The following is a 14,712-nucleotide window of genomic DNA, read 5'->3' on the forward strand; positions in this document are numbered from 1 at the left end:
TGTAAAAGGTTATTTCCTGACTCATAACACATTTTTGTGTAAACGGATGGATGTTAAAAACACATCCTCCTCGGCGGAGGTGATATATATATATGATGAGGTGGTATTGCTACTTTGACTTCGTCTTTTACGACTTCTTCTACCACTGGTGTCCGAATAAGGAGCTGTTCAGTCATACTGGATGTTATTTCTCGGTGACCCTGTCTGAGCCGGACTCAAACGAGACAATGGAGGGAGGGAACCGTTTCCTTTCTTCACAACAGGAGACTGAAAAAGCCAGAGCTGGAAAAGGAACATTCCAGTCGAAATCATACTCCTTCATACTTCTGCCACTCTCTCCAGAGTCACTTTCAGGCTCTGGCACTGGTGCTCATTCGAGCAGGAAGAAAAGTGGCGGGGCTGAGAGGTAGTAGGCATATTCGAGTTTAAGTGGTGACTACTGTTGCGAGTGGGTGTGTGCAGGTCTTTAGGTGCTCAGTCTGTGTGTGTGTGTGTGTGTGAGAGAGGGACAGAGAAAAGTAGGACAGGGAGAAAGATGCGGAAAAGAGACGGGCGGCCTCAGCTTTTAGCTTCAGTGAATGTGCTCACACTGCACCTCGCTATTTCTATGTGTCGTGAGTTATTTGTGTCACCTAATGTGTGTTTGCTTGTGTGTGTTAAAGGTATTTGGGGGGGGACTGAACGGCTGCGGCCAGAGTCCCTCTTTCTGATTCAGGACCCACTGGCTTCCTGTCCGCAAGGTCACTTCCTGCTGCTCCACCATCTGCCCGGTAACCCCCCTGTGACCCCCTGGCCCTCTATGTCTGCATTTTGCCAGATAGGAAGGTTTCCGTGGAAACAGCGAGAGTTGCTCAGTTTACCACCTTTCTCTCACCCCTGCTGTGCTCCTGCTAATCCAGGTCCCGTACCCTTCACTCCCCTGTCCCGCAGCCATCACACACACTCAAACGCAAACAAGCGACCGTGAACACGTGAGGGAAATACACGATATGTCAGTCTCCTTGGCCTGCAGGAGAAAACGTGGCCACATCCTTGAACCTGGTGACTCCACAACACTGTGTGTGCAAAGCCAGATGCGACAAGTTAATGAGGAGGCTGCAGACACACACACACACACACACAACCACACTGAGCAGAAACATCTCAGAGCTGTTGGTCCATAGGTACGTTTCCCCCCTGCATGCACACGTGAATACTGCTGCTATTTGACCGCACTGGGTTTGGCACCGAAGAGAGGTTTATAAATCAGAGAGTTTCTCAGTGAAAGAGAAGCATTATTTGATGAGTCCTCGACTTCCTCCAGGGAGGAAGCCAGTCAGAGAGAGACAGGAAGCAGAGCGTGCCCAGGGTCACGGTGTCTGAGGGATGAGACGGATTTGTGAGCAGTGACGACATTGACATGCAAGCACACACATACATACTCACACACACGCACACAGGCATAGGCAGGCGTACACATGCACACCCGAACATACACACTTGCACACACAAACTCGCACAGCACCAAAAAGGGATCCCTGGTGCTTATGACCTTGGATCAGCCGACTGGGCTGAAATAACATGAGCAGAAGTAGATGGAGCTGACAGGCTGAAGGCTTTGGGATGAAGGTTCACAGGGGGACTAGGTGTGTGTGTGTGTGTGTGAGAGTGCATGTTACACACATAGACAGGCAGGGAGATGGATGGACACAGCTATATAACCCCTCTTGTATTTAATATTTATTAATATAGGTAAATATAATAGTGATAATAATAATTACAGTGTGACAGATCACAGGTTGTCATGTTGTGGCACACCCCCACCCAGAGGAGCGAGGGAAACGGATGATATATACGTGGGAAGTAAACGTCTATGAATCCCTGAGAAATCCAATAAATAAAACGTTCCTTTTGACTCCTAAACATGTCTCATCAAGCTTTCTTTGATATCAACTAAATTCAGTGATAATTATCTATACATACAACAGTGCAAACAGGAACTGCTGATAGCCAATTTAGTCTTCAATGGAAGACAAAAGAATAATGAGGGAGTTGTCCAAAAAGAGTCCCTGATCAGACAGACTCACCTTGCCGAGCTGCAGGTCAGAAATGGAGCAGGCGTCGATGAAAGCCTGGGCGATGACAGACAGACAGGCATCCATGTGATCCGTCTTATCAATGTCAAACACAAACTGGGGGTTCTTCAGGATGTTCACCCAGAAACGCAGAGGTAAACTGCACAGAGGGAGGGCGGGGGGGAGAGATAAAGCATTTTTTTAAAGCCTTGCACATACAGTGAGGTAACCGAAGGGGCCCTTTAAGCACTGGGTTAAGTCGTCTACCTGTTGGTTTTCCAGATGTGCAGGGTGTCTGGGTCTGTGATGCCTCGTTTGTCAGCCTGTTCCTCCAGGAAGTCAAAGAAATATTTGATAGCCAGAGGGGGGCGCTCCGGAGGGATGCTAAGGATGGCTTGAAAGAGGTCATCCAAGAACTTCTGAAGAGTTCCCTGTGGAGATAAAGGAAGAAAGGTGGCTCACACACACTCGCACACAGTGACATGTGATGTAGGAATGACTAGAAGGCTCCTGAGCTTAATATGGGCGATATAGAGATGACATAGAACAAGGAGATAGATATCTAGCTGTGTCTAAAGTCTGTTTGCAGCCTCTTAATTCTACTCACCTTGGTAGACAGCAGGCGGGTCAGGTAGATTTCAGGCAGGACCTTCTTGCGGTGACTCGGTCTGTGCGACCTCTTGTGCTCCGATTGATCATCGTGAGGTAGGACCTGGAACACGACAGATGCCGAAGATCAACATACTGTAAACAGGTTGAATCAATAAACTCCCACAAGTGCCCACATGAATGCTCCATTGTCTCTGCTGTCTCAGGAGTCTGAGGGGGTTTTCATTGTCTCATGCATTAGACACATGATCCAGAAACAACATCAGGGTATTTTGAAACATACAGAATAGAGGAAGTGGTTGGGTATGGGAATTTTTTTTCCGCTGTGTACAGGATCATGTCTCTAACTTGCTCATACAGGTCTAAATAGGGGGCAAGGGAAGAATAAGGAGACAAATTCCAGACAATTGTGTCTGAAAAACGGATAACAGAACTGTCCTGTCAAACTGACTAGTCACCCGGCAAATTGTATTCCAAGGAACTCATTATTCTAAAGTCAGAGGGCCCATATCTTAGCTAACGTTTATAAAGGAACTTAAGCGGCATTAGTGCTGTCATGTCCTCTCGGCAGCTTTCATTTTCACCTCCATTCACCCCCATTCTCTCTGTCACCAGCCTGACTAACGCCGCCATGCACAGGGAAAAACCTCTGGCGATAAATTCAGTGAACATTTAACAACGTGTTCCAATTACCTATGATGAGATACTCACCAAATGTACATATTTCTCTGTATCCAGATCTTTGGCTGAGGAGACAAAAAAAGAAACACACAGCATGAAACAATGTGCAATCAGCAAGTTGGAGACCTGAGAGAATGAGAGGAGACAGGGGGGGGAGCACAGGGGAGTGTGACACGTACAGGGGAGGAAAAAAACAAGAGCGAGAGTGACAGTAGAGTGAGGGAGATAGAGTACATGCAAGAGGAGAAAGTGATTAAGGTGGACTGTGGGGCGGTATGGGGAGGGGAGCTGTCTGAGAGAATGAAAGAGAAAGATTACGAGTGAAAGGAAAGAGAAAAGAGAGAGATTAGGGGAGACAGACACACAGAGTCTGTGATTGGCTCTGGAGCCGGTGTAATGAGATGGTAATGCTGGGCCAACGCTGGGAAAGAGCATTAAACTGCACTGGTTTATATATAGGTCTGCGCACACAAACACACTCATACAAATGCATGAGCAAATATGAGGACGCATGTAGACGCATGTCCAAATCACAAGAACATACGCAGACACAAACACACAACACAAAAACAAAAGGCATTCGTACAAACACACAAATACATGGTGGGTGTGTTCTCATTACAAGCGGCTCTGCCAGCGATGCTCCTGCCCACCGGGCCTCAGTCCAGACCCTCAGCACTGATCACAGGCAGGCAGGACAGTGTTTTATATTAGCCAGGGAGCACTACACTTCCATAACACCCCCCTGACGCTTTGAAGCCGGAGCCAGGTTTGGAGAACATAAGCCTATTTTTGGCGCAGTATGAATGAGAGCAGAAGCCCTGATGGACAGAGCCGCGGCAGAACTGAGCTCTGGGCTGGTACTGATTATGTAAGGTGGACCTTAGACAGCAACTGGACAAGCCCATTAAAGGGCTGCATGTAAACTAATCTGTCAACAGGCAGAGAAGTCATTATATTACAGCTTGAGGCTGGACAATGGGCCAACTTTTGTTTTTCACCCACAAGCTGACATTTGCTAATGGAATAAATCTATAACACAAAAAAAGAGCTCTGACTGCGGCAGCAGCATGACTCCTGTGTGAGGCAGGGGAGTGTGTGTCGTGATTTATGAGGTGGGAGTGTGTTTAGATGGCCGCTGTGTCTTTTGGGAAAGGGAGGGTGTGCGATTTCATACGTGTTTACATGAGTGTATCGTGTTCTTGTGATCAACTGAGCGTGTGCTGTGTTTCCTGCGATCCCGCAAGTGCGTCTATTTATCCAAGTGTGGGTGAGACTGGGTGACAAAGCGACAGAGAGTGGGTGAGTTCGAAGGTGATGTACCTCTCCCCTGGATTTTCTCTTTCTTGTCTTTCATGCTCATGGCTAGTGATGCCCCCTCCGGGATCTGTGAAGACAGAGAGGAAGGAAGAGGAGGAGGGTGATGGGAGGGGAGAAGACATAGGGCACAAGGTCAGGGGTGAGCCAGGGTGCAACAGAACAGCATCATTACGCATGCCCTCAAGGGGCTGCGGTGTTGAGAGGTGCACATGTTTGTTCGAACACATGTGTGTTGGTCTCGTGTGTATACAGGGTGGTGGCCGGTCTGCGGGAGCCTGGCTGAACTCATTAAAGTCAACTTCTGGTGAAACGGATTTAACAGCCTCGCCCAGTGAACCCAGACTGTTAGTACAAGCTGCAGCTCGCTGCTTTCACAGCTCCGTCCACACGGCTCAGCGAAAAACTAAACAGAGCACTTAACAAGTACAGGTACAAGGTCAAAGGTCGAGGGGTACTGAACTTCTGCTTACTCATGCACAAATGAATGCAGACATAAGCAAATAAACAGGCACCAAAAGATATGTTAATGGATACCACCACATGACATTTACTGTGGTTCTTTTTCTTCTTGTTGGCAAGTTTGAGACACTTCAGTGACCCTGTCTTACAAAACTGTTGTCAAGAAGGATGCACCAGCTAGTTGCAGGTTTCAGACTGATGCAGTTTTTCAGTCGAGCTGTCAATAGCAAATGTACTCGTGTCCATCTGAGTGCCCATGAGCAGAATGGTCTTAAATTGAGACGTGTTCGGACACATTGTTGGAGTATTGCTGTCTTAAGGAAGCACAAACAGAGCCCGAGATGTTTCTATCCTTATCTATCATGCAACACCATCACAGAGGCATCTGATTGGTCTCGGATAAATTCTGCAGCATGACAATGAGCCACAGCACACAGCCGGAGGCAAAAAAGAACCATCTCCAGAAACATTGACAATGCAATAGATTTTCTGCCCCCCAGAGAGCCCGGATCATTATGGAGTCAGTCTGGGATCACAAAAAGAGATAGAAGACACTAAATTTATACCTTGAATGTACAGTACCTCATAAGACTCTCTGTGGTTTTTATAAAGTTAACTCATAAATAAAACATTCTATTGTGTGCCTGACACACCCAATATCCAAGCAAATAGATATGTGTGGCTCATTAGGGATCTCTTTGGCAGTTTTTTAAAGGGATGTCTTCCCACCTTTGATTCGTACGATTTAGACGATTTACACACAAGTGAAAACATCACTAGGATTATTTAATATATTAAACTATTATATTAATAATATATATTCATACACCCCTTTCATCTTACACACTGAACCTTTAAATTCCAAATTCAGACTCTTAATAACAACAGTTAAAATGAAAATTGTTATTTATAAAGAGAAATGCAGTTTAACAGTGAACACATACATGACCTTGAAACACTTTCAGCAAACTGTAGCATCACAGTGAACCCTCGACCCATGAACAGCCAATGAGACATTTACAGTGATATCCCACCTTCAACACCCCAGTTGGGTCGGTTGATAATATCAGGGATTTACAGGGATACACTCACACACTCACACACACACACACACACACACACACACACACACACACACACACACACACACACACACACACACACACACACACACACACACATACACACCAGGTAATGGCTGACTGTGTTGAGCTTCTTTCTTCCGTCCTCCATCACTGTAGAATTATCCAGGTCCGCCAGAATTTTACTGTTGCTGCCGGTCTCAAACCACTCTGAAGGAGAGAGGAGACGAGAGAAGGGAGGGAAGTGATATTAGACAAGTTCATCCGGAATTTGGAAAAGAATATACGTGCGACAGAGGGCAGCTGTATTCTAACTTTCCGTGGCGCGACCTGTGGAAATATTCTGCGGCCATTAATCAAATCAGCTCTGCAGGCTCCACAGCCTTTGAAAGCAATAACTCTTTGTGATTATGACTGTACACTCTCCCCGATGGATTCTGTCATTTGTTATATTGCAGCCTCAGGTTGGTTGAGCTTCATGAGGGGAATTGACCTTTTGCAAAGGAGATTACTATATCTGGGAGGGTTGGGGAGGGGAGAGGATGGGAATAATCAGAGGAAATGTGCTCTTACCCAGGTCTACATCTTCGGCTCGGGGCCACTGGGAGAATGGTAGGTTTTTATAAAAGGCTTCAAGGATTTTATCCTTAACCTGGCAGATTGTGTCTGTGTTCATGACCCTGACAGGTAGCGAGTCCATCCCACAGCCCTGGAAGGACACATTCATGTTCTGCAAGAGCAAAGGAACACAAACATTAGCGAGTGTCTATCGCAGGTAACTTTCTAGCAGTCAACTTGATAGAATTTGAAAGTTTGACATTGACTTCTGCGCTCTGCTAAGAAAAAAGTGAAGGTGTGAAAGATGGAGAGTAAGTGAGTTATCAGACCTGTGGCTTGGCCTCGATGTTCTCGCGGAGCAGCCACTCCTCATTAAGGGTGTAGCGGGCCTTCCCTGTGATGGCATCTATGGATCCCTTGTTGATCTGCTGCCTGATTGCACACAGCAGCAGGAAGAACGGCTCACCCACTGTCTCCTGTGAGCAATTGAGTCAAGATTCAGAGTTGTGGCGCTTCTTTGTCATGACCTCCGCAGAGGAGTTTTCACCCCTTTTCTTTGTTTGGTTTGTGTGCAAGATTACAGAGAAACTACAGGAAAGCTCATTATGAAACTAAGTGAAAGGATGTGTGTTGTATCAGGGAAGAATCCGTTCAGTTTTGGTGCAGATCCGTACCAGGAGGTTGAGCAAGGAATTTGTATTCTTTCTCTTCAGCATAGTGAGATAGTACATTTTCCTTAATGGATCTTAATAAAAACAATCTGACATGTGTAGAGGAAATATGTGCAATTTGATGAAAATCCAAATCTGGTGAATCTAAATGTGGTTTTATAAGGGGGGGTGTGCACAAATCTATCTCATTACATTGCAGAACCTTCCTCTTTCTTATCCTCACCTTGAGGTAGCTGTACATGCAGATGGACATCCAGTTGGTCAGCATTTTCTCCACAACCGACTCTGTGCGGCGCAGCATCAGTTTGGGGTTCTTTGACGCCGAAGCATCAATCAGGTCCACCAGCAAATCCTTCATTATGCTGGTGTAGTACTCCAGTTTACCGTGGAGGGCGATGGTGAGCAGAGACGCCAGGCTGCATCTGAAGGATGAAAAAACAGATTAGCTCAGCAGACGGATGAGCAGAAACATACTCCTGCAAACATGGCCCCGTCAGCATGAGGTCAGTGGTGTAAAAAACCCGATATCTAGATTACAGAAACAACAACAAGGTTCCTCCTCCAGGCACCTATGACTGCAGAGCCAAATAAAGCCCCCATCTAAAGCAGGGAGTGTCCGGGTGACTAAAACCAGAGGTGCAGGGGATTTCCCTAACAAAGCCCCTTTAATCCAGGAGAGAGAGGCTACATCATTCAGTAAGTGCTGACGCTGAGCTGCAACAGGGATGTGGTCTCGTCTCTGGAATTTCTCTCATTCTCCACAATGACTGGCTAGTTTCAGGACCATAACAGCCCTGTGGGGCGGCTACGGTGACAGATGACCAAGTACACACAAAGGCAGAGTAAGTGATGCTGTTGGGATGTAAACAGCAGCCATAGACACAATCTTAAAGTCTTGTATCAATGCAATATATCCATCTATCCATCTATTGCTTTCTGTTTATCCAGCCAAGTAAGGTATTCCAGTCATCTCTCTCCCTAGGATCCTGAGGTGTTCCCAGGCCAGATGGGATTTGTAATCCCTCCAGTCAGTTCTGGGTCATCCTTGTGTCTCCTCCCGGTTGGGTGTCCCGGTAAACAGACAAATAAATTCTATGTCCACTGGCTATATGCTAACTGTGTGTCTGACATTTGGTGTTGATCAAGATAACACAGGGAGCTTTTTCAGAGCCTTTTCACAGAAAACAGACCAGGTTGATAAGATACGTGAACCAAAAAAACATTAAAGTTGTGGGTTTGAAAACCAAAACAATGAGCTAAAAGATGACCAGTGTTGGGTGATGATTCTCTGTGGGTTCATCAGCACGTGACACATCTTTCACATAACATGTTATCAGCGAGAGGCTGGGTACACCCTGGACAGGTCAGGGCCAACATACAGACACAACAAATTATTCACTCTCACAGTCACACCTAAGGTCAATTTAGAGACTCTGCATGTCTTTGGACTGTGGGAGGAAGTCAGAGTGCCAGGAGAAAACCCACGGAGACACAGGAAGAAAATTCAAACGCCACATGGAAAGACCACAGAAAAACCAGTATCCAAACTGAGAATATTCTTGCTGTGAGGCGACTACAACCATAATGAATATAAAACTATTAATTATAGCAACTTAAAATCACCTCAATGAAACGATACCACCACTAAATCAAGTCTCAAAAATGGTGATTAACTAACATCTTTCTCACAAAAATCACTCAATTGAATAAATTCCACAGATTAAATGGTCGATCATACAATAAATGAGTTGAGGCTGTTACCTGTCTCGTATAGCAAAGTCCTTCTGCTGTTCCAGGGCGTGGACAAATGTGACCAGGAAGTGCTTGTTGTTGAGAAGAGTGGAGAACATGGTGATGCCCTCCTCCACGTTGGGCTTGGTTGTGTTGGTGGACTGGTGACAGACGGGAGAAACAGTTATTTCTCTGCACAATTTCACCAAAATTGCATTACACACCTGCTGCACACTCGATAATCTACTTCGACCTGTCGAGTGAACACTTCATCCTGCTACCACAGTTCTTCTCTCTGCTGCTTTGGGCCCATCCTTCTCTCCGGGTCTCTCTACACTATCTGTATCTCGTGCTGCGGTCCCTGACTGTGTTTGATTGTCTCTAAATGTGCCGAGTCGGCTTAACGAGTATGGCCTATCTATGGGTGCAACTAAGCAGCGGTGAGATGGAGTCTTCCCTCTGGACTGCAGCCATATGGTGTGGTTGCAGCCTGACAGAAGGAGAACAGGGGTGTCCATTAAGATAAATGCCCGCCTATGAGATTTATTTGCTGTGACCTGGAAAACACTTCCTGGGAAGACGATGTGGATCCAAGGCACTTCATCACCGTTAGACAGACTCCCCCGGCTGCCGACCCAAAACTAGCACTACAATCGTTACTTTCTCTCTTTCTATTGTGCGCACGCACGCACACACACGCACACACACACACACACACACACACACACACATTCACATCATTCACATTATGGAGTGAAAGTGCACGCTCCCTCTCCCACGCTCCCCTCATACAATGGCTCTCACTACCGACACACACACGCACACACAAACTAGAGATGGATTTCTATGAAACGCACACAATTTGGTCGAATTGGCTCCAGTGAGAAGTGTGTCAACAACCTGCCATCAACTCCGTGGGCAGCGTGTTTGACAAGCTCCACATTTTGTGTGCGTCCCCCTCACTTGACTCCACTGAATGACAAGCGTAAGTGTTCAAATAAACACACAAGAGCACGGGAGGGCACACAAACACATAGTGAGACATGTTACTCCTTATAACAAGCCCATAAAGGCAAAATTGCCAAATATGCCTTTCTGTTCTAGTCATCAAGAATGAGCTCACCACAAAGCCTTAACAAGCTTCAGTGTGACCCAGTTGAGAAACAAGGGAGTGAAAAAGGAGCCAATTCAAGGCACTCGGGCACAAGAAAGAGCAACGTAACCTATCATCCTAATGGCTTAACCCCTCACCTTCCAGTCCTGCAGCAGTGGGTGGGTCTCCGGCAGAACTCGAGGGCCCAGAGCATCATTCTCGTAGACAGGCTGGACAAGACTCTTCTCGTAATCAGAGCACATCTGTAACACACATAAATAAACACAGAGAGAACTGTAACACAAAGTCAGCTCTCGTTATAGACACAGGAAAGGTAGAGTCAAAACTTGATAGACAGGGACATATAAAAAGCGCTGGCCTTGAGAGTTTGGCCGTAAATCTGCAGTTTGGAACCAAAGGGAAGAATTTTCTTTGGAGAGGCCTTGAACATGGGCCCTGACTGACCATGAAAAGGAAACATGACACCGTGACACAACACGTCATGAGCCATAAAGGCTTTAGAGACAAACTGACTCAGAGCCAAGAGGCAGCCTTTCAGTGCACTCTGTCATTTCTGAACAGCTACATTTGGCTTTTATTTCATCTTTGTCTGAGTAAGTGTCCAACACTGCTTTGTGTGTGTGTGTGTGTGTGTGTGTGTGTGTGTGTGTGTGTGTGTGTGTGTGTGTGTTTGTGTGTGTGTGTAATCTAAGAGAACCAGAAGCTCAATGAAAAAAAGGAGCGTGCAGAGTCGGATTGCTGTCTTAGCAGAAAAAACTATGGAGAGGTTGCGGAAGCAGAGATGCTTAAATTTATGGTTCCCTCTTTGCAGCTTTTCAACACTCTCCCCTCTCACTTCCTTCAAAAACACAAAACGTTGTCCAGTGCAACAAACCAGCGAGGCTACAGTTGCACAAGAGTCTGTGTACTTGCAAAACTCTGTGAGTGGAGTGAAGTGTGTTTTGGGAAATCAGGGGGAAAGTTTATTTGACATAGCGCCCGTCATTGTTCTGTCTCCTTGGGAGTCCATGCCTGTGGTTGGTAGACAAAAGCCTGCTGAGTTGTGTCTGTGCCGGGGGAAAAAACACACCCACAGTCTACCTTCATGGTGTTGCACTTCAGAAAAATGCTTACCTATGGAGAACACATTAACTCTCCAGCATGGGGCCAAACTGAGCTTCCCTTATCTGGATGTATCCTCTATGTTAAAAAAAGTTCCAAGGTGAATTTGTCTGCTAAGTATGACAAGCGGTGGGAGAAGTTAAATGGGACATGTCGGTGAAAAAAATAATTAAAACTCCATTGAGAAAAATGGCATTGTCAGTCCACCAGTTAGCATCAGATAGCAGGTAAAAGTAGTGTGTCTCACCTTGGGGAAGAACGTTCGCGTGACAAACTGTTTGTACTCCAGAAACGGGATGCCCTGGCTGCGGTTCAACTCCTTGGTGAGGTCGGTCATGTCTGTCTGCAGCTCTGCAAAGCCTGAAACAAACAAGACCAAATCGTGACAAATCTGGGGACTGTCATCAAACCACAGTTGTTTATTGTATCTGGTTCATCATGCTTCATTTGTTGCTGAGCAAAATGAGTCAGGAATGTGTTTCGCAACATCCATCGAATTTCTCCCAGGCTGCTGTAGGATCTGAGAGATATTTTAGAAGGAACGTGGAATCAGATCATTTCATTTCCTCGACCTGGTGCTCTGTAATAAATACCCCAAACACTAATCCCTTCAATTTTTTTTCTCTCTCTCTTGCGTTCTGTTTGCCAGATTGAGCTGCTCAGCACAGCATACAGGCAAATATTTACCAAACGACAAGCAGAGCAGCGAAATCCAGACTGAGGCCTTCATCCAAAACATGTGTGCAGGCTGAAGTTTTACATGCAGAAACGGTATCAGTCCAGACACTGATTTCTTTAATCTGCATGCTAATATTGTAGCCACTTAATTGGATAGCATGTTTTCTGGGAGGATAAGGTTGCCTCCTAATGAGATGCTGGAGATCCCTTTATGGAGAAGTGCTTCCTGTTGCAGGATGAGAGACGTATTTTGGTTACAAAACCGGTTTCTTCAGACTGCGTTTGACTAGGAAGACGGGAATACCAGACTTGAGGGATTTCAAACATATTTCATTACTTCTCCCGGATATCTATCGTCCTGCTCACACACAGAGGACACCTCGTCCTCTAAACCGTCAGCTCCCAATTAACTGGAACAGGCTTGAATACCAGAATCTCCCCTCTGCCTCACTCTTCATACTTCAACCAAAACACTCCCATTCCTGCAACCTGGAATACGTCAATTTCCCATTGTTTCTCACTCCCCCGTTCATTTGCTTTTTACACATCTTTCTTCTGCGCAGAACTATGGCATTCATTGAGCACACTTACCCTGAACTCGGCCACAAATCTATCCTTGTCATCTGACTAAATAACCGCTCCTCTCCTCCTCCTCTCCCTCCCACGCTTCTGCTTCTCCTCGTACTCACAATCCTGACTCCCACTCCTATCGCCCTCTCCCTCCATTTCTTTCTCTCTATCTGTCCCCTCTATCTCTACGCCATAAATCTGGGTGCTTGGACGTGCAGTGGCCTTCACACGGCTTCACTCTGATGGACTAGACACGCACAGACAGACACAGGGAACTAACACACACACACACTCACAGGCCTCGTTACTTATAGGTTAGACACAACAGAGACGATGTGGTGATGAGTGTGTCTGTGTGCGGCTGATCATTTGTCACACTCTGTATTTTAAAAGTTATGCTGACTAGGCACAACTCTGTCAACTCTTGTATCTCTCTCCCACCACAGACTGGAAAAATAATTTTGCACACCTACGTGCATAAAAAGACAAACACACACATTTATGTGGACAGAAACAAAACATAATTTGTGGTCTAAACCACAACGATGACAGAGTTGTTACAAAGGAAGTGGGTGTGTGTTTGTGTATTTGTGCGTTTTGGTGTAAAAACACACCTTTACGGATCTCCTCTCTGATCTGGGACTCCATCTCCTCCATTTGCAGTAGCGTCTTCTGCCAGTAGCGTTCCGCCCTTCGACTCTTTGTGCAGTACACTACGAGAGCTGAGGAAAACAAAGACTGTTATAACACTGACAGCTTCCAGTAAATCAGGAAATAAGACCGGGATTAGAGGCGGCTCAAGAAGCTTTTGAATGAATGAAATTACGCTCAGAAATGGTTTATGAGCCTGTGAAAGAATATGAGTGTGGATGTTTGTTTGATTTTGTAGAATCTACCAATGGACAATTTTTACCAGAAATACACATTTGTGAAAATAGAATATTTGCTTGAATTATATTATAATATATGTATCACACTCTGTATGTTGAAATACACTGGTTATTTCACCATCAAGTTAACACTCAAAATCTGTGAAGAAAAAAAACAGCTCTGTGAAAAAGAAAATCAAAGCTGGGCAATGTGAGAAAATCCAAATTAGCACCAATCTTCCCCCTGATCCACCTGCCCTGCACAGAGGCACACACACACACACACACACACACACACACACACACACACACACACACACACACACACACACGCACACACACCAACACAAGCAGACTAGACAGTGAGGGGAACAGTGAGGTCTTTGTGCACCGGGTACTGTTCAGGGATGAAGCAAGTGTAGGAAACGATGACGCCCGAATTCCTTTTATCTGTTCCACATCTGGAACATCCATTGCTGCAGCAGCAGGAGCACATCCATCATCTGGATCATCTACACAACTTACCCACAGTGCACACCAGCAGCAGCACGCAGCACACAACAATGGATACCACGATGGCCAGCTCACTTCCACCGAGCTGCACCGTGGCGATGGTGCGATGGAAGTTTCCCACCCGCACCTAGAAAGAGAGAGGAAGAAAACAAACTGAAACAAACTAATCTTTTTTTGTTTTAATTGCTTTTCTTCCACAATTCTAACCAGAACCTTAAGTATCTTCCTCAAGTTTATTTGTGTACAAACCTCGGGAATTTATATGACACAGAAAATATGATTTCAGTGGTGAGATTGGTCAATGACACATCATAACTGCTTACACAGAAACGATGTATTGTAAAAACACTTTGCAGCAGCTATTAGTCATGGGACATGGTTTTCTTTTCCAAGGTCTGTTACTATCAAATATCGTATGTTTTTAACTGCCGTCCTCAGCTGAAAGTAGAATGAGCGTATGACGATGGATCTTTGGCTTGATTCTAGTCAAATTCTGTCTTTCTTGGAAATTCTAAAATGCACACTATTGTATAGTATTTACTAGATATGTAAAGTATACACTATATTATTTACAATCCTAACAATAAGGCAAATTGAATTCGGAGGGAGACAAAGACGGAGACAGCGAGAGGGAGAGGCAAACAGAGCCGTAATGAGGAGAGATGGTAGATGCATTAAGGATTTCTTTGTACAGTGCAAAAA

General features: G+C 45.5%; 1 protein-coding gene across 1 annotated transcript in view; it reads right to left on the reverse strand.

Annotated features, from left to right (window-relative positions):
• The window catches only part of plxnd1 (plexin D1), a 62,535-nt gene that overhangs the window by 3,164 nt on the left and 44,659 nt on the right, over positions 1-14,712 (reverse strand). The window contains exons 20-33 of the mRNA XM_061075220.1: positions 14,023-14,137; positions 13,243-13,350; positions 11,628-11,740; positions 10,417-10,521; positions 9,196-9,326; positions 7,658-7,856; positions 7,093-7,239; positions 6,779-6,935; positions 6,312-6,415; positions 4,668-4,731; positions 3,375-3,409; positions 2,662-2,766; positions 2,322-2,485; positions 2,067-2,214 (exon numbers count right to left, since the gene is read on the reverse strand). Coding sequence (XP_060931203.1) covers positions 2,067-2,214; positions 2,322-2,485; positions 2,662-2,766; positions 3,375-3,409; positions 4,668-4,731; positions 6,312-6,415; positions 6,779-6,935; positions 7,093-7,239; positions 7,658-7,856; positions 9,196-9,326; positions 10,417-10,521; positions 11,628-11,740; positions 13,243-13,350; positions 14,023-14,137 — 1,695 coding nt within the window. The remainder of the gene's footprint in view (positions 1-2,066; positions 2,215-2,321; positions 2,486-2,661; positions 2,767-3,374; positions 3,410-4,667; positions 4,732-6,311; positions 6,416-6,778; positions 6,936-7,092; positions 7,240-7,657; positions 7,857-9,195; positions 9,327-10,416; positions 10,522-11,627; positions 11,741-13,242; positions 13,351-14,022; positions 14,138-14,712) is intronic.

This window comes from Limanda limanda, chromosome 7, assembly GCF_963576545.1.
Source record: "Limanda limanda chromosome 7, fLimLim1.1, whole genome shotgun sequence".
Lineage (NCBI taxonomy): Eukaryota > Metazoa > Chordata > Actinopteri > Pleuronectiformes > Pleuronectidae > Limanda > Limanda limanda.